Raw genomic sequence first — 24,570 nt, 5'->3', positions numbered from 1 at the left:
CTGTTAGAGCTAACGGGCCTTCCAGATTTTGGAACCTGGCTGCAGGGATTTGCTCCGACTCTCCAACAAGAGCTCAGCCACTGTTGAGTGACAAGGCCTGGCTGACAGCCATCTCAAAGGTGCTGGATGGTGTTCATGTCACGATTGCATGCAGTTTGGTTTGTTCCATACTAATCTGCATTTATTTTTTAGAACACAAAAAAACCTCAACGCAAGGTCCCGCAGAAGATAATACAGATGTTGTGTTGGAGTCATATGGTCCTCTTCAAACAAAGAAAACTGTGTGAAATAGCCATTAAGTGGACTAACCTCAGATTATCAGATGTTATCGCATCAAAAGGTTCCCGTCAAAGTTACCAAGGTGCCAAAAAGTACACAAAAACAGACCCACCATGTAGAATGGGGCCTCAGTCAAAGTTCACATATTTATTTGTTTTCATCATCAGATCCTGAATGTTCAAAGTCTCCACAGTAATTCAGAGCATCAGCATCTTGCCCATTTCTCATTAGCCTCATTTGTTTCCTAGTTTATGATCCTCTTTATTTCCCTCAGCTGTGAAGAATTCACAGTGTTCCTCTATTCAAAAACTGACCTCAGTGTTGGATGAAAATAATGTGCCATTATTTGACACCTTTTGGGCATTTATTTGTCACTGTCTTTCTCTCTTCCTGCTGTGGGTTAGTGTGGCTTGGTGATGGTGACGCCGGTGTCAAGCAAGCCGAACAAAGAGCTGATACTGTCCCTGAGGACAATAGCCTGTCTCTCATGCTGTCTCCCTCTCTTTCAAGCAAACATAAAGGCGAGAAGTATATTCATATGTCTCTGTAAAAAAAAAAAAAAAAAGAAGCTGTGATCTTTCAGAAATCTCTTGCTCCTTCTCTTTTACTGTTGGCTGCGCTTTCTCCTCTCCCTCCCATTCACTTCATTCCTTCCCTCTGTCTCCAACTCTTCCACTGACCTCTATTTTCCATTCTCATTCACTCTCTCCACCTTTTCCCCCATTCATCTCTGTCTCTTTTCTTTCAGTTTTTGTAAAACTCCACATGCATGTGCTCACATACACTCACACTCAGTGGTTTCCCTGTAACTGGGTTATGTGTAACTTCAAATAGCCCTGGATGACAATAGGGAGAGCCCAGAGTTCATCCTCCCCTCTGAGCCTCTCTTTCTCCCCTGCTTTTCCACTTACAATCTACAGAGAGGTTATATATGTGTATGAACATACAAAAAGTGCACATGCAGCTACATGGACAAGCATATCACAGAGACAGGGATCTCTTTTTCTTCTTTTTAGGCAAGCTTCAAGGTCATTTCCCTGCTCGGTCTGTGTAACACTAAAGTATACATCTGAGAACACAAACATCATTTATGGGCATGCACAAGCACAAACAGACTCATGTGTGCACCATAACCTAAATCCAACCCATAATAGCCCTGACACACATGCACACCTAATCCTATCAGGAGAAAATATAAAGAGGCGTGAAAATTTGCTTAATATTTAGGCTATTACATAACCATCCTTATTTACAATGCATGCTGGGAATCATGTGAGGTTTTCACAGTTTAGGTCAGCACAGAGTGAGAAGAGGGGGAACAAGAAAAGAGGAGAACAAAGGACAGGAAAGAGCAGGGATGAGATAAGAGGGAAAGGAAGAAAGAGAGAGGAATTGTTACAAAAGAGAAAAGGATAGAAAGGGAAAGAAAAAAGGGAACCAGAAAAAAAGGAAAGGAAAGGAAAGGAAAGGAAAAGACAGGGAAAAGAATCAAGATAATGACAGAAGATCCACGACGAAAACAGTGCTGGGAAGTTTCAGAGTAAAGAAAGGAAAGAGGAGGAAGGCTAGGACTGAATAAAGAGGAGGGGATTTGGAAAAAGGAACTCTTAACCATCCAGCACACCAGTGGACGGTAAAGGTCACAAGAGGCACGTCACATGAACTTCTCTTTATTTTCCTCCCTTTCATCCTCTGTTTAATCCCCTCTTCCTTATACCTGAACCCTCTCATAATCCCATATATGTGGCCCCGACTCCAGCCACAGAGGCTGAAACACTTTAACTTTAATGTCAACAAACACCCTGGAGACACAAATCGGGATCAGTCACACATGACCAGCCCTGTTCGGAGAGAAATACTCAGAGGATTCAAACCAATTAGTGAATTTAGGAGAATTTAATAACCTTGACAACATGATTGTTGGTCTGAAAATAACAAATAATTGTTCATATTTCAGAGATATGATTTCCAACAACTCAAGCTAAAAAGACTGAAAAAACAAAGTCAGGACCAAAAGTTAAATGCTGAGCACTCTCAACCTCATCTCTAATGATGCTTATGACACGTCAATTTGTCCACCATATAGCAACAACACAAGCTTGAGTAAAACTGATCAGGCCTTCTGGGTATGTTTCAACTCAACTGCAGCTATCAGGACAAACTTGTGAAAGTAATCTTCCACTACAGTCCATGTAGATATAAAAGCCTGGACCGATCCTCGTCGTGTGTCATTAAAGCTACAGCAATGCTTGTAAATCATGGAGAGAATAAGTGTTTAACTGATCATAAGGACATGAGCTGGTGTTTCAAAGTAAAACAGGGTGAGTGACCCAGACAAATGTTTACCTTAATATTCCAACTAAATATGTTGACTGATTGTGTTTCATCTTTAAAAACGATAACTGATGAGAGGTCCGACATTTAAAAAAAAAGAGACATTTAAGCTCAGTTTGGAAGGCCAAAGTGTGCTGATGTGGCGAAGCTATTCCTCATGTTTTGGGGACATCTCTCGGTTTTAATCAGCCACATTGTTTGTCCCATGTGGAGATAAAAAAAAATCCAGCTCCCTGCATGTTAAATTTTAGCCTTTAGACTCTTTGGTTGTAAGAGAAATCTTCACAAAAAGACAGGGAAATGTGTGTGCTCCTGCGTAATGATGTCGACTATAAGCCAATGAGGGGATGACCAGTATGGTCGCCCCCTCTTTTTTTTTTTTTTTTTTTTTTTTTTTTTTTTTTTTTAAGTACTCACGTGTGTGCGCGCGCGAGGCAGAAGGCTGTGTCACCATCTCTATAATGTGACGGTGCTCTAGGCTCGGCGGTGATGCGGGCCAAAGTCATCAATCACGCGGATCGAAGCCGCAACATTAAATCACTCCAGGCCCCCGGGAGCGATGACAGCGGAGCGTGAATCCGCCTCGGCTAGAGGCTGCGGTCTCTCTGTCATCCATCAACAAGTCCGCACAGTCCACACCAAACACTGCCAAAGCAAAACACGCGGTGCGGGACCAGGAGCCACGCGCAAGGAGTGTTTGTGTGGCCGGACGACCTGAACAGAAACACCTGTAACTGTGAAAGATGAGCCTGGACACTGGTGCACCCGGGACATATATGGAGAGGGACACCTAAAACACGAGGGACTTACTGACCCCTGATCAAATGATCAAACTAATCAGATAGAGTGACAGAGGGAGCAGCAGCTGACTCTGCTGCTGATGAGAATGATGATGGAGAAGAAAAAGACAGCTGTCCGCTGAGACTGTCACATGAACACATCTGGAGAGGATCACATCTGGTCTCCACGCTGACTGCCCCCCTCACAACCTTATACACACAGAGATATAAAGTGACACGCACCTACTCTGTCCGGTGTGGTTGCATGAGAGTCCCCCCCGGTCTTTCCAGCTGTGATGAAGCCCGTGCTGTGCGCAGTGTGCGGGTTTTTTTACTCACCCCGGCTTCTGTCGCCGCCAGTCTCCGTCCGATCGTGTGTCCTCCCGTGTGATTACACAGTAGAGAGGGCGAGCCGTGGGCGCATACAGCCCCCACCAGCGCCATCCAGCGCTGCGGTCGAGGTACGCCGCTCTCGCGATACCGTGCCATCAGTTTTCAGCTAGAGTATGTGACGTGGCGGGGCACATAAGGTGGTTTGCCCTGCTCGATGCCGCCGCCTTCTGGGCGCCGGGCGAGTTGAGCGCGAGAGTGGTGATGATGTCATCCCCGTGAGGTCTCACCTGTTTGAGCACACACGCACCTCTATCCTTCACCTTTTTTTTTTTTTCTGTTTCTCTCCGCATGTCCTCTCTGCACTCAGATGTAACCTGCTGGCAGCAGCGTGCAGAGGACATCTGCTTCATTTCTGTAACTGGAGACCTGCCAGCGCCAGTTTACAGTCAGACTATTCATAGAGCAGGTGAGAGGTTGCGGTGTCACCATTTAGTTTGGCAGCAAAGGTGCGCAAGAGATTCCTTTTCAATGGGTCAGCACTTTCCAGAGCATGCGTTTGCATTCAAAGTTTGTACCTTTGGTGCTGTTTGGTGGTTTGGTCAGTGCAGGGCTGGCACAACGACGTTTAGGGTCAGAGTGCGCTCACCCACCACTTGTGTTGGATGGGAACCCAAAGGGGACAAATGAGAGGCTAACAAAAAACTTTTACCAACTGATGAACTTCTGATCAGATTTGATTAATTCGCTAAGGGTCATTAAATTATTAGTTAATGCTCAGTTAAATGATAACTGAGTGAGGAATGAATAATGCATTAATTGATTACAAGCCATGATCTAATGACAAATACCTTAACAAACCATGGATGAATTATTAACTGATGATTCACTATAAATAATTCTTCTGTTAGTCTTATACTACACAGTGTGACACTCCACTTAACTTAAGGGGACTCAAAAAGAACAACTAATAACTACTTGATAACAAAGAAATTATTGCAGGACTACTTCGTAACTGCTAGTAATTAGTAAATAAGGGAGTTGTTACTATTTTAGTGGTGTGTAGAAGTATAACCTTTCATGAGGAAAGAGATCAACTGCATTGACTCACAGATATCCATTTACAATTAGAGACTTTTTTGCTCCCCAAAACATACGCATGTGGCATTGTTCATGTGGGCAGATACCACCAATAATTACGTTCAAAGAATAAGTGACCTCTGATGGTAAAAAGCACAACTGCAGGATTCTTTCTATCCCTGTTCAGGTACTTTCAATTTCTGACCCTAACCAAGAGATGTCACTGTTTAAAGCCAACCAGGAAGTGACAAAGATTTGTTGTAATGTGTTATGTTTACGTTTGTGTTATGTAACCGAGTCAACCAGTAAAATGCCCTCCATGAAGGTTATGGTCGCTTGTAAAAAAAGAATGTATTTTAGCCCCTAAATTGTCTGTTCATCCATCAATTTTCTATACCCGCTTAAAGCAATACAATGTAACTTCTCAAAAAGCCCAGTATGGAGCTCCCCCTACAGGCTTGGAGGTAATGTACGGTTACACTGTCGTAAATACAACACCCTTTTGCTTTCACGTTTCACGTTTGTTGACGAACCGGCGAGGAGTCATAAGGTGCAAGCTATGTCGACCGAGAAGGTAAGAGTAATCAAATGTACCTGGGAGAGTGAGAGGGGTCTATTTGTTTTTGCGGTAGGTGTGCCAGAAAGCAAGTCAAAGTACTTCCGCTCAGCTCCCGGGCCGCCACCGGGCCGCTCCAGCAAAGTTACATAGCGCAGTTATTCCAACTCAGACCCCCGAAGGGCATAGGAGACAGGCCGATCGTAATATTAAAACTCATTCCAGCCGCACAATTTTTTTCAAGCTGTTATTTTAAGGTAGAAATGTGACATAGTATTGCTTTAATCCAACCACTTTTAAGCGGACTGTGGTTCCATGCAGGTTAACAGTCTGCGTGAAGAGTGAAAGAAGCTTGAACTTGGATTGTGACCTTGTGACCTGGAATGTCTAGTCAAATGATGAATATAAAGTCAATGTGAAACAAATTATCCAAGATGAGAAAGGTTGTCCTAATAATCCTTTTTTTATCAGCATACAGTCTGCAGATGGCAGGGGTCTCTTCGCATTAAGCAGTATTTGTTACTTCTGATTAAATGGATAAAAGAAGTCCCACAGACTTGGTGAATAAAAAGTCACCAGACATTCTGTAAAGGGGAGGTTTATTGCATATTTACATTGTTTTAAGAGTGCAGAGTGCTTATCTATTGCTATCCACAGCTCATACAGCTCACAGTATGCAAAATCAGAGTAAGACTCATAAATAGTTGAGGGGTAAGAAATCACACAGGAGATGGGGGTAGATACTTTCCTTTTCTGTTTAGTCATTTTTTTTTAAGATGTATGTTTCCATTCAATTAAAGTAGGTTTCCTTGTGTGTTCAAATGTGCTTCTGCTGGTCTAACAGAGCTCATGTTGTCAGTTTGTATCGATGATGTAAATCAGAATCTGGGTGTTCATGAGGTCCAGTGCATCGCTTGATGTGTGTGTTTCCGACTACATGCACTGTAAATATGCTCGTGTCTGCATGCGTGTTCACAGGTCATCTGTCTCTCCATCGAAGGGGGCGTCCAGGTCCATGTGAATGTGTGAGTTGTCCTCACTGCAGATCCAGCCAATGGGCGTGCGGTTGAAGGAGGGCCGTGAGCGGATGTCAGCCTGCAGGGTGGGAAGAGGCTCCGGCTCCTCACTGGCAGCATTGAGCTGTGGGAGCTCGAAGGTCAGCATTTTGGATGCCTTTACGAAGCCACCAAATGGCAGCGCCGTCCTGGGGAAGAAAGAGGATGAAACAGAAAGATGAGGAGTCATAGAATAAGATGCTAATTGAACAAAAATAACAACTGAGAGAGATTTAAAATGGTCACAGACACCTAATAGCCACATAGTGAAGGGAAATACTTCAAAGCTTCTTGACTACAGTAAACATTTATATATATTAAGAAATGTCACAGTAATATCACGAATGGAGATTCACAGTTAAAATATTTGCTTTTGAGGTAAAAAAAAAAAAAAAAAAGATGTTGTTGTGGTAGGTTGAAGAGCTAGTATACACTGTATCTAAATGTTAGGGATGTTATTTGAATGTTATGGAAAGTCTTTCTCACTGAAACGTTATTTTGCACATCTGGAACAGCACCATCAACGCTGAAAGGTATATACAAGTTTTAGAGGAGTACATGCTCTTATCCAGATGATGTCTTTTCAGATGAAGCCTTGTATATTTCAGCAAGACAATGCTAAACTACATACTGCATCTATTTCAACAGCATGGCTTCGTAGTAGAAGAGTCCAGGTGCTGGACTGACCTGCCTGCAGTCCAGACTTTTCAGCAACTGAAAACATCATGAAAAAGACCTAAGACTGTGTAGCAGCTAGAATCCTTTATAAGATAAGAATGGGACAACATTCCTCAATCGAAGGTCTAGCAGCTGGTCTCCTCAGTTCCCAGATGTTTACAGACTGATGTTGAAAGAAAAGGGGATGGTATACAGTGGTAAACATGGCCCTGTCTCAACTTAGTTGAGACATGTTGCTATAAAGTCTCTCATTTTCAACATTTGACATGTTTGCTATGTTCCGTTGTGAAAACAAAATTGGTTTATGAAACCAGTTTTATTGACATTTCACACTGCTTCCCAACCTGTTTGAATCAGGGTTAAATGTAAAAGTCTCTCAGCAAAAGCAAGTTTTTACAGAGTTAGTACTAATTAAAAGCCATGGAAACACAGCTGGGTAGGAAGTTGCTTTTCACTGCTGATAAACAGCAATCTTGTGGTTGTCATAGTGATGCAGGTTCTGTGAGAGTTTATGTGAGGCTGAGACTGATGCTGCTGTCATAACTCCACATAATGTTAGGCCAGGAAATATTTCTAAAATGGCACAGTTGTTTTTACAGCTCTCAATTCAGCATGAAACATGTCATCCCTTTGGCTTCAAAAACAAAACAAATCCATAAGAAAGACAGCACGAGCAAGAAGAATAATGACCAAATTAGTAGCTTGGTACATTCTGGAAAATTAGACCAACATTAGAAGAATGATATCAGACAGATATGTCAACCTGTTGAACTCAGTTTCCAGAAACTCTGTGGTGTGGAATGCTTCTGGGGTCTGGAACCAAGCAAAAAGAAAAAAAAAGAAAAGAAATACTTAGATGTCTACAAAAATGACTTTAAATGATGGTCTTGTGTATCAGTTGACTATAAAGATTGAATAAAGAGGGTTCACCACAACCATGACAAGCAAAAAAATAAGCCCTTAAGAATGGAAAGGCCAGATCAGACTTCGCCAAAAAAAAATCTCTAAGAAGGCAGATCCCGCATTGAAACAACATTCTTTTGAGATGAAATCAACCTGTACCGGAATGGAACATCTTATAACGGCATATAATAATAGCATGATCAGTAAAGCAGGCGGAGGCAGTTTGATGACAGTTGGTCTGTTTGTTAACAGGATCGTAGACAGGTTTTAACTAAATTTTCCCAGTGAGCTGTGATTCCTACAACCTTTCTTCTATTTAGATTTGAATACCCTCAGATAAATACTCTATGCCTTCACTGTAAGCTCATATTCAATAGATATAACAAAATTAAATAACAAAACTGTGTCAGTGTCCAAAAACGTCCAGCGCTAAACATAAAAACATAATTCTGAACTACATCTCAGCTGTTTTTGGTGGGGAAAAAAGGCTTTCCCAAAATGTGTTTTCACAGGACACCGAAGATCACTGTTTTACCATATAACTTTCATTGTGCTCTAACATGGGAATATTTTGTTTTTCATGCTAAGTTCATGCTACAAAGACACTGGAAAACGCAGAGAATTCAGAATTGTTGGAGACTGATCCATAGTAGCACCTAAAAGTTGGATTTGTCTTTGCTTCTGCTGGACTGAAATTGATTACTGAAGAAACAATCTGTTCTAGCTCCTTCAACTTTATGTATTTTCAGCACTAAATGGTTTCAATGTGCTTAAAGTGAACTAGTTTGTATAACATCATACGCAGTTTATGTGATTATATATATTTTAAATGTCTGCCCACGTTCCTACCTGACAGTGACGCACACGTTACACAATAATGATTTAGTAGTATAGGGAGAAGTAAGGATAGTTTATACCATCAGTCCTCTCATTCTCATGCAAGAATACATGTCATGACTACAAACACACACACTTAAATTTGCAATGAAAGGACAATATGCTCTCTGGCAGGTTTACAACCCTCAAAAGAAAGTTAATAATTCATTGAGATGTAAATTTCTTGCAATGAAAGTGCAACTGGAACAGGAACTGTAAATGAGTGTTTACACTGGTAACACTATGCTTGTTTTGACAGCATAATAATTGCTTTCAAGAATATTACAGCTTTTCTCACATGAACTTTAAACTTTAAACACAATAGTTCGATTCTGATCCTATTCATTTGTATACCTGTTGAAGCTCTTATACTGAGGCAGATCTGGGTGGAATTGGATGGGTCCCGGCATGCAGGCCTTCATGGTGGCAGTCAGCTCCTCATTGTTCCTCATGGCACGTTCCCATGGCGATATGTAGGTGCGTACATACTCCTTCCTCCTCTTTGCCTTATCGGCCTCCTCATCCACTGTCTCCTCTACGTCTGAGACACACAAAGACAGTTTTCGAAAGACCAAAGAGATTGAAAGCAAAACCTCAACAGAGAGATTGCACCTAAAATACTGAAAAATTAACGTTTAACCCCACTTTCTTCCTTTGGCATTTCAGGCTTTGGTGGTACAGGGGGGGGCATCAGCAGGTTCTGAAGGTTCTGCTGATGAAAAACGGAGCATATAATCTGATCAGAGCGCACATGTGCATGCAACATGACGAGGCTGTTTGTCTACTTTACTCTCACCATGTTCTCAGTGGTCACGATGTACTTCTCTACTCTCTGCTGCCTCATCTTGAACATCTTGGACCCCTTGTTATTGAGGAGGGAGAGCTCCTCCAGCATCACATCCTTGGGGGTCTTGATCTTGGTGCCCAGGTTGAGCTCTGCGGCATCAGGTTCTGACTCATCATCTGAGAGGAAGAGGGATGGAGGAAGGCAAAATCAGAGGATTCAAGTATAATCTGCGGTGCAAATAAAGATTTCTCCAGTTTTTCATAAAGCTGTGGTATAAGAGGATTGTCAATAACAAGACCCTCTACACAGAAATGACAGAATGTCTATTTATATTGTCTATTCATCTATATTATGATTTAGATTTACATGAAATCAGAATTTAGAATTTCTGTTCATTTCAAATGGTGAAAACACTTTTAACAATATTTTCCATATTCTATAGAAATTGCAAGATACTGATAAAATAACATCCCTTGCATCTAACTGAACAGTTTATTCTGTTGTTTAACAAACAGCAGGTAACTGTGATCTATGAGGACAAAACTGTATTTCTTGAGAAAAATAAATCCCACCAACACTTCCGATGACAACATGAATGCAGTTGATTTCTGGATTGAAGACAGTTGTCACACAGGTTTAAATTTGTGGTCTGCACAGAAGAAATAACCTACTAAGCAAAGATTATTGATGACTTCCATACCATCACACTGACTTAATGCCATAAAGGGATAAGTGGTAATGTTGGGTATAAAGTTCAGTAATGCTGCATTAATGTTGGCACTGAACTGGAGATTTATATTCCTCATGACCACACAAGCAGGAGGTGTATTAGTGGGGGTTGATGAAAATTTGATATAAATAACTAGAATTTCGTACCCAAGGTAAATGAAAACATGTTGGTAGGCACTGCAAAGTTACATTTAACCTACTTATAGTCTTCGGTTATATGTACAGTAGTATGCAAAAGTCTTGAATCACCCCTTCTTTTCTAAATAGCACCAGGAAAATTGGAAATCAGCAAGCTTAAATGTCAGGATTTGATATGAGCACCTTTATTCTTCAGCACAGCCTGAACCCTCTTAAACAAACTTTCTCATAATTTATTCAAGCAGTCTTCAGGAATAGTTCTCCAGGCTTTTTGAAGGACATTCTAAAGCTCTTCTTTGGATGTCGGCTGCCTTTTCTTCCGTTCTCTGTCAAGATGATCCCACACTGCTTCAGTAATGTTGAGGTCCGGGCCCTGGGGAGGATTCATCCCTCCATGACACCTGTTGCCACTGATTTTCGGTCCAGTTCTTGTGTCATTTGGCATAGCTCAGCCTTTTCTCCATGTTTCCCTTCCTTAAGAATGGCTTCTTGACAGCCACCCACTTCAGTGAACAGTAGATGGATCAACTGAAGGTCCAGATGGATCTCTCATGTCAAGAACATTCCTTTCAGATACTGTTCATCTGCTGTAAATAGTCTTTTAAGTCTTTCTTTTATCCCCCTCTTGTCCAGTTTGTCCAGGATAACTTTTGTTGGTGCAAAAATACTATTCAATGCCTTTGTGACAGCCTGTTAGTACCAAAGTGCCAAAAAAATACAATGAAATGTTTTTTTTTACCAAATTATCTGACGTGTACACACAGTACTGGTTCATCCCTTCAGGTTGGTGCATTTCTTATGACTGAATGATTCATAGGTCAGTCTTAAGTTGGAATAACAAATAAACATGCAAATAAAGTGTCTTAAAGTGGTCAGGCACAAGGACTGGACTAAAAATAAATGAAAAGGCAGCCAGTGTCCAGAGGAAAACCTTCAGAAAACTCAGTCAAGACTGTTGATCAAGGCCACTTTAAAAGATTAAAATTAAGTCTGGCTCCTTGAAAGCAAATTATACAGAAGAGAGGTGGCTTAAAATTTTAGCATAGTACCGTAGTAATGCAAAATACAGTATTAAACTGTCAATACTGTAAATACATTTTTTTTTTACTAAAGTATCAATTGTGCAGGCTTGTCAGAGCTAAAGTTATGCTTGACTAAACCCATATGGTAAATGATAAATCTGCTTTATGTTCCATTACATGTCTGATATAGAATGAAGAATGGATAAGCTTTAAAGGGTATGTTTTTATGATGAGGTTTTAGACCGCACATGCGGTGATAAATTGGAGTGTAAACCTCTTGTGTGGTCCCACAGGATGTGTTCAGGGGAGTTGCAGGGGTTAGTAGGCCAAGGTGATATGGAAGAAGAGGGAACTGGGGAATCTCACAACAGATTTTTGTTTATGGAGGGAAATCCTTATAACACGCATCGTCTCTCTGGCCCTCTGTCACTGATGGTGAGAGGTGATGGATTTTACAGCTCCACAGAGCTCCTCATAAAACGCTCTCCACCTCCACCGCACGCACTCTGATATCACTCATAACACCTGGAGTTCAGCCATAAACCCACACACACAGACACAATCTATAAAGCTACAAGTTGGCATTGCAATGTGGTAGAGAGCTGGTAGCAGTACCTCGTAAATCAGGCTTGTGCAAGTAGTTGTGTTTTAAGTGTGTATGTATGTGTGAGAGGGTGAGAGAGAGTAATTGAGGCTGCTGAGCGGAGGAAAGTCTACCATGGGGATATTTATTAGCGTTAATTGAGGAGAATGTGAAACCAGAGCAGGCTGCTGACTGGGAGGAAAGTGGACACACTGACAGAGGCAGAAGTGGACAGATGGGACGACAAACAGACTGACAGAATGACACAGTGGCAGGGATAATGGAGAGATGTGTGGGTATTAACTGGAGTGATATAGGGAGATAAGCAGGATAAGCTCCTGAACGACTAACTGCCTGAATACAAGCCAATGGAAGGTTACAGATGTGGATACAGATGTGACAGCAGAAGGACTGGTACAGGAAAAAGTAAACGAGACAAATGAGGGGAGACATCAACAGATTGCTGAATGACTTGTTTACGGACAACCAAGCTCAATTTGGTGGCAGATTGTAATGCTCAGAGATTTAAGAAAAGAGAGGAGAAAACATGCATGCACGGCTAAGGGGAAAATGTTGTGCCCTTTTCGGCATGTCTGGTTGAGTCGAGCTCAAAAGTGGAGCTGTTGTTCTATAAACTGCACTAGCCATCAAAAAAATGAATGGATCACATCACATTAGCAAGAACACAACGCTGTGGATGCAGTTAAAGGGTGGATTGGGATCCTGGTGGTCCTAAAGGCAAGCGATGTTCTGCAGTGCTCATGCCTGGTCTCATCATGCAAAAGTCATAAACCTTTATCCCTTGTTCGTGACTGATAAGAACATAAATCTGTGCATGTAAGTATTTGTACACATGGAGATTTTCTTTTGTATAAACATTGGACTTAAAAATCAGTTGTCTCTATATATCAACCCATGTAGTTGCTGGGAACTGTCTAAAATCCATTTATTGTCCAGGAAACCAATTGGGATCTGGCAATTTATCACTGCTTTTGAGAACTAATTTATTTATATCATTCATGCAGTTTATCTACTTGTCATGAACATTGTTACATCAACTTGTTGACCCTATGGGGACCATGATGTTGCCACCATGCTGTTGATACTGTCAACTAAGGAGAGCAGAAAGACAAAAGTAGCATTAGAGTCATTAAGAAATTTCTTTAGCCAGCGTTTTTCATTATTTTACATTAAAACTCAGTAATATCACCTTATGATTTAATTATTTTATCACCTCTTCAATAAGAATTTACTAACAATGCAAATGTTTTACAGTTCTGCAGCCAGCTACCAAAACACAATCTTGGTCAAGAGCCACCAGTGTCAGTTTGCAAACTGCTCTTCAGGTGCGTATTGACAGTTATCCTGATGGAGTCAGTGAGTCAGTGCACAAGCTGTGCCAACAGTAAACAGTAACAGGAAAACCTTATTCTGCAGTGCCGTGTTATCAACAATTAACAAAACTGTATAAGGAGATCAGAATAGAGGTGGATGATAGACACCCTCCTACCAAATGCATAAAAGTCCAATCTGGAGACTGCTGGTTTTCACTTTGGTTTTTTTTTGCTTCCCGTCTTTATTTTAAATGAATTTGCTCCACAACTGTGGCATATTGAAATTAATTAAATAAGGTTAGGAAACCATCATGTTTAGGCAATGCGTCGTATATCTGTTAAGGTACTTGTCTGGGGGAATCTGCATGTCCAAAAGGGATGCTGTGTTGGTACCCTCTGCATTCCAAACCAATGCAGCAGAGTGTCAGTATGTGACAAGTTGACAGCAACAGCAGAAACAGTCCCTGTATACCCTACAATTACTTAGAGTCTGTGTATGTATCTGCGTCTGCTCTGCTGTGGTGATCGCACAGCACCCACAAATTCATGTCTACTTGTAACTTTTTATTCTGCCAACATAAAACATTATTTAAGATATGTGGAGCAACCTGCAATTTAGGCCTCTCTTGTTTTTTTATTCCTTTTGTTTGTTCTAGTTCTGATGCAAGAATGAGGCCATTGTGGAAAGAAAAAGCATATTAAAACCTCAATTAAAATGTATACTGGGACAAAGATAGCGGCCCAATTAAATGGCCTGAACTCTAAGCATGGCTCAACTCAACTGCATGTATACGTGTGTGTGTGTGTGTGTGTTTGCATTGATTGTGTGTATGCGTTGTGTTTCAAACAGAAGAACATCATTTGTGAATCAGGAAGTCCTGGAACAAAGAGGTTTTGTTTTTGGCAGGTCAGGAGAGAAAAGAGTGCATGAAAAGGAAATCTTGAGTGCCTCGGGTTAATTTAACTAAATCTAGGTGCTCTCTTACTGGGGGAAATTGTTATCAAAATGAGGACTTGTAGGGAAGCTTATATTGTACTGGCAGTACCTTGACAAGTATTAATCAGCTTGAGAAATTTTATTTTTACTTCACCTTTGCTCTGCTCTGCTCTGCTCTGCTCTGCTTGGTTTGTGTAACTCACAGCAGAGTCATTGGAGCAGATGAGACAAATGCACATGAAACAGAAAGCAGCAGAACACCTGTAGAGACTCTCAGCTACTGAGCTTTTTTAGCTCAATCAACTGAGCTAAAATGGCAACAACAGCTGTGCTGCTGAATGCTAACTTTATGGTCCCATTTTGTGGTCACCATCTTGTTCTTCCTAGAGCCAAAAGTAATCATATTTGAACACGATGATGGAGCTGAAGAGTGACATGTGAATCCTGACTGGACAAAGATATTATTCTTTAAGAACTTATATCTACTGAATTGGGGAACTATTTTCAAAATGGCCACCAGGACACAGATTAATAGGATTGAATCTATTCAATGACGCCTTAAAGAAAATCTATTGACTTAGTATTTCTTTGAAGAAGTTGGCACATTTTGAAACAAAAAATACTGAAGCCTGAGACGTTTTGGAGCCAGTGTCTTGCTGCTCTTAATTAATATTACACTTAAAGGCATTGTTTTTCTTCAGCCAGGATCAGTCAGCAGACACATACTATAGAGCAGCACCATTAATGCTGTTGCAAGAGACCTGTCTCTATTGTGACTACCCTGTACTGTTTCAATTTTTGATGCTTTAACTCTTAAATTTGTGATATTTTTCCTTTTAATGTCAAGTCTCTTTGACTTAATAAAAGGCTCTTTGATAATTATGTACGATTGTGTAAAAGTACTGCATTGTTAATACAAGTCTTACATTTCACTCAGACACACTTTAAGTACAGAGATAGGAACTCATGCAGAAAAATCCCCTCCTGTGAGTGCATCCATGCATCCATTAGCTAATACACGCTTTTATCCTTAAGAGGATCACAGGGGGCCTGGAGCTGATCCCAGCTGACACTGAGGGGCAGTACACTCCTTAGACAATTCACCTGTCAATCAAAGGTCGTGTCGCTTTGGGAGAAATCGTTGGAGCAGTTGCGGCAGGCTCATGTGGGAACATTTCACTTAAAATCACATACAAGTCTTCAAATGTTTTTCATATTACTCATTAAGTAATGGAACAGAGTATCAGTTCAAGCAAAGTATATTTATACACTTAAAATTACGCAAAATGTTCATGACTTCTTGATATCCTTCCCATTTTCTAAAAACTAATCCTGATACTTTTGGTAATTTATCAAAACTTTGGGCTCTCCATTATAATTAGAAGTAATATACTTTGAGTTTGAACCATTTTAAGCTGTATGGCCTGAGTTTGAACAGATGGACCAACTGGTGGGTCTGGCAGAGGGAACTGCATAAAACATTCTGTTTCCGGTGGATCTTTCCTGCAGAATGTAAAGTCTCTGATTCACAGGATGGGATTTTTGGAAGAAATACAAGAAGAATCTGATACTTAGCATGGGCAGCCAGTGTAGCTAAACAAAGAAAAGAGCACATATAATGAAGTGTAAGCGAACTCATTTTAGCACATAAATGAGCTCCAGCAATTACTGCTAAACTTCTGAATGATGTTTATAGATTTAGTTTGCCAAGATGTAACTTATTTGCCATAGTTTAAAGAGCTGAATTGATTGTAATTTAATCATAGCTTACATATGGCCTCACACATATATAGTGATTGCTGAATCACCATCTGGTTTTGTGTTGCCTACGATGGTGACTGATTTGTGGATGCTTTGACATTTGATAATGATCCACATCCCTGTAGGAGATGCCTCACGCATGTTAGATATTTTGTTACTGCTTTAAGTGGGTGTCCTTATTCAATTGTGGTAAAAACCATATGCAGTATCCATATTCATATCCATGCTGTTCAGTTTCATCATTTCCTGAACTGTTTTTTTTTAATCATCGGAGTTAAAGGAGGCTAAACAACTTTATACAGCATGTTTAGTGAGTGATTGCTATGCCATTTGTGTGTGTGTGTGTGTGTGTGTGTGTGTTACCGTTCTGGCTGATGTTGGACAGATCAGTGATGATCTTGTTGGTCTTCTTCCTCTTGTTAGAAGGGGCAGGAGTTGAGACAGGCATGGCTACAAGACAGAGAGGACCAGAAATGTTTTTCATATTTTTCATAATCATGTTCACTGTTCGGCCATACAAGGAAAGCAACTTCTTTACACTGAGAATGGCCCTTTGGACAATTTTACAGTAAACCTTTAATCTTAATCTTAAATTATTTGGCAGCAGTTTTAGACAAAAATCAACATAAAGTCAAATACACAAGACTCAAAATAAAAATAAATGTTTGGATTAAACTTATTTGATCAAAGAAAAATGAAAACTGAATGTTTAAAGCTGAATTAATTATTTGACAGTCATAATTCATGGTGACCCTTTTAAAAACAACAAACTGAACCAAAAGCCTTTTGTGTCAGTGCATGGGATACCCCTTCACTGTTACTTTCCAATGCACAGGGAACTTCTTTGCAGCTACATATTGAAAGTTTTTCTTCTGCACAAGTAGTGTATGTCGACTGGAAAAGTCCTAGTGCTCACTTATCAACAAACAGCGTGGAACATGTAAAGCTTGTGGTTGTCTCATACACCAAAAATGACATCACAGAACTTGATGTGCTGCACACATTGGTATCATTTAGGCCGATAGTGTGCACCCTGATTTTTTAACTTGTCACTCGTTAAACAGACAGACATTTGAGAAACAGAAGAGATGAAGGCAAAGGTATCAAAGCAGGTTCGTCTCTATGGGTCATCTGTTTGATCTATCCAAACCCAAGAAGGTACAGTTATTCCAAATGTTAAAAAATGTCAAATTTCACTCAAAAGTAAAACTTCTGAGTTAAATTCTAGTGATATTTGTTTTTGACTGATGTACTTACTGCGTGACCTATTCCTGCACCGTAGGTGTTGCGATACCTACTGTATAGGATGAATAGTGCAGTGAGTTTGAATTGCAGATGCCACAATTTGCTTGTGATGGTTAGATGAGAGGAAGCGGTTATTCACGACTCCCAAGTATGGGAGTTGCGTTCTAATCAACATTCAGACTGGTCCTGTTTTTTCCGTTTTATTTTGACTTCCTCTGCTATCAACTGAACTATTTTGTTGGAACTTGGTATTTAGTCAGGGTTGGGGAATGATTGTGATTAAGTGTTAAGACGCACAGTAAAATACATTTTATTTCCAAAATCATCACCAACCTTTTTGACGCTGATACAATGAAACAATCCACAGCTGTTATATTACCAGCTGTGGAAACTCTGCACATCCAAAAGTGACGCTTTGAGGACACACTCTGCATTGATAGCCAACGCAGCGGGCTCCTTTCTAGGCATCGGTGATGAGTTGGAAGTGAGAACGTTATTTTGTATATTTATTATTGGTATCTTTTCTGGCTCCAGGAGTGGGGCCCGCCAGCGAGCGCCTGGTGGCCAGGTCTGTGCCCGTGGGGCTCGGTCGGGCACAGCCCGAAGAAACGACACGGGTCCCCCTTCCGACAGGCTCACCACCCATGGGAGGGGCCAAGGGGGTCGGGTGCATTGTGAGCTGGGTGGCAGCCGAAGGCGGAGACCTTGGCGGTCTGATCCTCGGCTACTGAAGCTGGCTCTTGGGACGTGGAACGTCACCTCTCTGCTGGGGAAGGAGCCTGAGCTGGTGCGTGAGGCTGAGCGGTTCCGGCTAGATATAGTCGGACTCACCTCGACGCATGGCTTGGGCTCCGGAACCAGCCTCCTCGAGAGGGGTTGGACTCTCTTCCACTCTGGAGTTGCCCGTGGTGAGAGGCGTAGAGCAGGTGTGGGCATACTTATTGCCCCCCGGCTGTGCGCCTGTACATTGGGGTTTACCCCGGTAGACGAGAGGGTAGCCTCCCTCCGCCTTAGGGTGGGGGAACGGGTCCTGACTGTTGTTTGTGCTTATGCACCGAATGGCAGTTCAGAGTACCCACCCTTTTTGGAGTCCCTGGAGGAGGCACTGGAGAGTGCTCCTCCGGGAGACTCCCTCGTCCTGCTGGGGGGAAGCCGTCAAGCTGAAAAAGGAGTCCTATCGGGCCTTTTTGGCCAGTGGGACTTTGGAAGCAGCTGATGGGTACCGACAGGCCAAGCGGAACGCGGCCTCGGCGGTTGCTGAGGCAAAAACTCGGGCTTGGGAGGAGTTCGGTGAGGCCATGGAGAATGATTTCCGGACGGCCTCGAGGAGATTCTGGTCCACCATCTGGCGGCTCAGGGGGGGGAGGCGGTGCACCTATGGTGAGGGCGGGGCTCTGCTGACTTCAACTAGGGACGTTGTGAGTCGGTGGGGGGAATACTTCGAGGGCCTCCTCAATCCTACCGACACGCCTTCCGATGAGGAAGCAGAGTTGGGGAGCTCGGACGTGGGGCCTCCCATTTCTGGGGCTGAGGTTGCCGAGGTGGTTAAAAAGCTCCTCGGTGGCAAGGCCCCGGGGGTGGATGAGGTCCATCCTGAGTTCCTCAAGGCTCTGGATGTTTTTAGGGCTGTCTTGGTTGACACACCTCTGCAGCATCGTGTGGACATCGGGGGCAGAGTCTCTGGACTGGCAGATCGGGGTGGTGGTCCCCCTCTTCAAAAAGGGGGACCGGAGGGTGTGTTCCAACTATAGGGGGATCACACTCCTCAGCCTCCCTGGTAAGGTCTATTCGGGGGTACTGGAGAGGAGGATCCGCCGGATAGTCGAATCTCGGATTCAGGAGGTGCAGTGTGGTTTTCGTCCTGGCCGTGGAACAGTGGACCAGCTCTATACCCTCAGCAGGATCCTGGAGGGTGCATGGGAGTTCGCCCAACCGGTCTACATGTGTTTTGTGGACTTGGAGAAGGCGTTCGACCGTGTCCCTCGGGGACTCTTGTGGGGGGTGCTCCGGGAGTATGGAGTGGCGGACTCCTTGATATGGGCGTGTCAGAGTTTGGTCCGCATTGCCGGCAGTAAGTCGGACATGTTTCCTGTGAGGGTTGGACTCCGTCAGGGCTGCCCTTTGTCACCGATTCTGTTCATAATTTTTATGGACAGAATTTCTAGGCGTAGCCAGGGCGTTGAGGGGGTCTGTTTTGGCGACCTCAGAATCGGGTCTCTGCTTTTTGCGGACGATGTGGTTCTGTTGACATCGTCGGACCGTGACCTTCAGCTCTCACTGGAGCGGTTCGCAGCCGGAAAAGGGTGGAATGCCCTCTCCGGGTCGGGAATGAGATCCTTCCCCAAGTGGAGGAGTTCAAGTATCTCGGGGTCTTGTTCACGAGTGAGGGACGAATGGAGCAGGAGATTGACAGGCGGATCGGTTCGGCGTCTGCAGTGATGCGGGCTCTGCACCGGCCCGTCGTGGTGAAGAAGGAGCTGAGCCAGAAGGCGAAGCTCTCGATTTACCGGTCAATCTATGTTCCTATCCTCACCTATGGTCACGAGCTGTGGATAGTGACCGAAAGAACGAGATCGCGAATACAAGTAGCCGAAATGAGTTTCCTCCGCAGGGTGTCTGGGCTCTCCCTTAGAGATAGGGTGAGAAGCTCGGTCATCCGGGAGGGGCTCGGAGTAGAACCGCCGCTCCTCCGCATCGAGAGCAGTCAGATGAGGTGGCTCGGGCACCTGGTTAGGATGCCTCCTGGATGCCTCCCTGGTGAGGTGTTCCGGGCCGTCACACTGGGAGGAGGCCCCGGGGAAGACCCAGGACACGTTGGAGAGACTATGTCTCTCGGCTGGCCTGGGAACGCCTCGGGTCCCCCAAGAAGAGATGGAGGAAGTGGCCGGGGACAGGGACGTCTGGGTCTCTCTGCTCAAGCTGCTGCCCCCGCGACCCGATCCCCGGACCAGCGGAAGATAATGGATGGATGGATGGATGGGTATCTTTTCTGTGTATTGCAGTCTAACTGCCGTTTTTACTCAAATGGCTCTGATGAACCCATTTAATTTCTCCTGTCAGATACCAAACAATAAAGACAAATGTTTTTCATATATATCCCCCAGGTCATGGGGGATCAAAAACAGAGTTGAAAAGATAAACTATTTTTGCAGTGGGTGAGCAACCTGACTCCATATGGATTTTGTACTATTGGAGAATAAACTTGTACCTGTTACCCAACTTTGCGTAGCAATAATATCATATCAGATATCATGTCTAAAACATAGTACTTCCACAATCCATGGTTGGTAATTGAAGATGGCATTGTATTAAAAGATTGTTGTTTTGTGTGGGGCGGCATTCAGGTTGCATGGCATGAACAACAACTCATGAATAGTAAATTTTTTGTAACATCTAAACTGAACCATGTATCTCAATTCTTGCAGTAACTGCGAGTAATAGGGGAATAGAAAAGTGAAAGGATTCTGTAAAACATTGTGCAAGATGGGTCTCAAACTCAGTGTCTTGCATGTAAGTCCACAGAGGAGTACCACCCACCATTGCTTTCTTCTTACTTATAAGCACTTTTGACCAAATCAAGAGGGTCAAATGTGAAGGGAGATGCGGAAAGTGGACACCTGGCATGAACGTCATCAGGTAACAAGATGTGTACAGATGTTTAACATCGATGTTAAGATGTATCGAGATGTATCGAGATGTACACTGTATGTCTGTAGGGAATTGAGTGAGAAAAACATCAGAATTTTAACAGATTTGGACACTATTGTTAAACTACAACTTTTCGTTCTGTGAACAATGTAGGTTTTGCACATTCTGTTGGGACTGGGCTGAAAATACTTTTTTTAAATCCTCAGTTTGTTTGTATACAACTGTTGACATTAACAAAGATGTAGTAAGCTGAGTGACAAAACCTCGGACTTTAACACAGGATACAAGTACATGTTTCACTTTACCAACTAACCAGATCACTGCTTTTTCTTTAAAATCATGCTTAGGTAGGATGACCATCTTCATTGAATGGTTTGGGGTGATGGCAAAGCAGTTGTCTTTACTTTGTGCATTCAGCTTTGTTTTGTGTTTTTGATCTAATTTGAAATTGTATTTGAAATTTTCAATAAAGCACTTTGTTCCACCTTTCTTTTTTTGTGTGGTCAATCAATAAATTGATTTACTTTGAATGAATTAGTAGTATAAGAGTGGTTTCATGTAATTCCAGGGATTATTGTCCAAATGCTTGCATTTGTTTGGTTTGAATGGTGTCCAACAGAATGGCCGACAGGATTTCCAGGAGGATGCAGTGTGGCAGAGAAGTGGCAGATGTATCCATTATTGTCCAAGAAGATTCAAACTTATTCCCATGAGATTTTTCCATATAATGAAATCGCACATCCGCCTTCGATTTGAGTGGGCTCCAATGGAACCTCAGTGGGGTCCTTAATTAAGTTAAGCACACTTTAAGCATGGTGTATAACCTCTACATGCCCTTGAGGACACTAATTCCTTGTGGCAGCTTGTGTCTCTCTTGACTAACCACTCTAATGGGGCACAGGCAGTATGTCGCTGTCAGTTGCACGGGTCGAAAGCAATTATGTAAAGCTGGAGGTGAGTCCCAGTACAAGAGAAAAAGCAAGAAGACCCATCTACAGGGAGACAGTTAATGTAATTGCTTTTCATCTGCTGTAATTGAAGCTCATTTCCTAGCTGGGGATTCAGTCCTGTGTGAGCTATTTTTATGAGCCCATGTTCAATAGCACTCTGATGAATGGAAATTGTTGTCAGCATGACACATACATGCAACGACACCATTAGTACTCACACATACAAATTTGCACTCAAATAGCTTTACTCTTGTGAATAATGTGAGTCTGTGGCAGCAGGATTAAAAACAGAAGATTGCAGGTGTTTTTGGATGTTCTGGTTTGGCTTTGGCTGATGGCAGCTACAGGAGCTGTGTGCGAGGGCTTGGGTCCTGTTACCGCTTCTCTAAAGAGAAGAGGCGCTCCTGTCCCCCTCGACCAGCCTGTTTTAGCTCCAGATAAATCTCGAGGGGACAGCTGAGAAGGAAGGGCATCAGTCAGCACATTCCCACATACACACATCTATCCATCCCTGCGGACTAAAAACTCCACCAGAGAGGTCCACATTCCTCTTCAACTACAGTGTTAGGTAAGATGTGATTGCTTCAACTTCTTCCACCTTATCCTCCACCAACTGGTGATTCAGATTTGGTTTGAAATATTCAAGTGAGCCACATAATAAAGAAATTGTAATACACATGTCAAAATATTCATGACACTCCATTAATCTGAAGGCTTTCCTGAGCAATTATGGATTTTCCTGAACCATTCTGCAGTATACTGCGCTTTTGATTGCTGTTTGATTAATTCATCCAATCACAGAGGTCTTCATGGGCCACATACAGCCCAAACCTGCTAATCACAGAGCTCAAATTTAGCCGTACAAGTCTCCTTGTACTTAGAAACGATCCCAGATAAGCTGATAACTTAATGACCACCAGTGCCAGATAATCCAAAAAAAATCCAAGGCATTTGTGACATGATTTCTTTGGATTTACCATCAGTTCTATCACACAATTTCACCTCTCCTATGTCTTACCTGTAAGACCCAGGTATCCACAGGAAGACGCAGGTCCCAGAGGAACAGGAATTTAGATTCCCAGAGCTTTTATTGTACTGCCTGCCCTCTTCTTTGCCCTGCAGAGAGTGAAACCCTATAAGAAGGGCTGTTCCAGTGCTATAGACCAGACCTGGGGGGTGGGGTAAACTGAGTAGGGGGCATAGAGAGAGGTGGGTGTGGTGTGTAGACTTCAGAAATTGTCAACATTATTGGCAAGAGAGAGGACAAAAAATAATAATAACAATTTGATCTACTGGTCAATCAAAAAAAGAAACATGCCAAGATAAACATTTAGAGAGATTGGTTGCATTCAAAACTTCTGATGCTTTATATCAATGTATTTTCTCTCGGACATGGTCTTTCAAGGAAAGTAATCAAGAAATAGTAAAATTAGTGTTTCTGTTGTTTTGGCAGAACTCACTGAATCTAACAATTTAAAACACTTAAACACTCAATAGCCTTTTAAAAAATGAGGTCATTTGTCAAACCGTTCCTTCGGGTTTCCAAGGTTTCAGTAAGAATGGTTTACAACCTAACAAAACTTAAAACAGGAGAAAAGAAAATTAAAATCAAATAAATATAAATATAAATATACAGCACCTAGGGTTAACTGCCTGAAGGTCAGAAACTAACATGGATCAGTGTAAAAAGAGCACCCTAAGAGGCTGAAAGAAAGATGTAGAGGAAAGAGACTACAGGACCAAAAGTAATATCTTTCACCACAAAGCTGCAAGGAATTGGGGGATTTCATCATCTTCTGTAAATATTGTCATATAAGAATGCAAAGAAATCTCCCCTAGGCCACCATCCATTGAAAACAGACATGATTCAGTTGAGGAATCGTTTCATGACCCCAGAAACTCCTCTGAAACACATTAGTGAAAACAATTCATTTTCCCATTCACAAATGCAACTTGTGCCCAATGAAAAGTAACAAACATTTGTGTAGTGTTTGCTGAATTATGTGCAGTATACATGTGCTGCCATCGATACATCTTTTTCAGGTAAGGGCTTATTTACCTTGCTTATTTCAGCATGACAGCGTTGTATTGCACGCATTGCAGCGGCATTGCTCCGTGGTAAAAACATCTGGATGTAAAACTGGCCTGCCTGAGTTTCAGACCTGACACTTAATGTATTAAAAAACAAAAACAGAGCCTCCAAACTGTAGAGGTCCAATCTCAAACAAGAATGAAAAAACATTTTATTTTCTAATGAACAGCAGTTGGCCTCCTCAACTCCCAGAGTGCAGGAAGAGATGATGCCACACACTGTTAAATTTACCAAGTCCAAGATCCTGTTATCAATTTCTGAATGATTTTTTAAAGAAGAATAGAAAAACACTTGTTATTCTAATGATGTCATTCTATCACATTTTAATTAAATATAGGATTTGCATTATTTGCCAACCATTGCCATATATTCTTATTTGCATCTTACACAGCATACAAACAAGTTTAGATGAAGGGAACTCTTTGCAGTCTCATCCTCCAACTGTTCATCAAAGATTGCTTGGATGAACCATAA

The 24,570-nt window shown here is 42.2% G+C and overlaps 1 protein-coding gene across 2 annotated transcripts; it reads right to left on the bottom strand.

Annotated features, from left to right (window-relative positions):
* Positions 1–5,955: 5,955 nt before the first annotated feature.
* Positions 5,956–23,114, bottom strand: myoz1b (myozenin 1b). Of its 2 annotated transcripts, none has more exons than XM_075457558.1 (6): positions 23,023–23,114; positions 16,525–16,611; positions 9,667–9,833; positions 9,516–9,582; positions 9,225–9,411; positions 5,956–6,562 (listed from the first exon to the last, which is right to left on the bottom strand). In XM_075457558.1, exons 2-6 carry the CDS (start codon positions 16,607–16,609, stop codon positions 6,331–6,333), a joined length of 738 nt encoding a protein of 245 aa, XP_075313673.1. In that variant the 5' UTR covers positions 16,610–16,611; positions 23,023–23,114; the 3' UTR covers positions 5,956–6,330. The 2 variants fall into 2 exon arrangements, with proteins under 2 accessions (XP_075313673.1, XP_075313674.1); XM_075457559.1 differs by having other exon boundaries at positions 9,516–9,579.
* Between the last annotated feature and the right edge of the window lie 1,456 nt (positions 23,115–24,570).

Source organism: Odontesthes bonariensis, chromosome 23 (assembly GCF_027942865.1).
Source record: "Odontesthes bonariensis isolate fOdoBon6 chromosome 23, fOdoBon6.hap1, whole genome shotgun sequence".
NCBI lineage: Eukaryota > Metazoa > Chordata > Actinopteri > Atheriniformes > Atherinopsidae > Odontesthes > Odontesthes bonariensis.
Note: the sequence above shows the minus strand (reverse complement) of the source record. Positions and strands in the feature narration are given on the sequence as shown.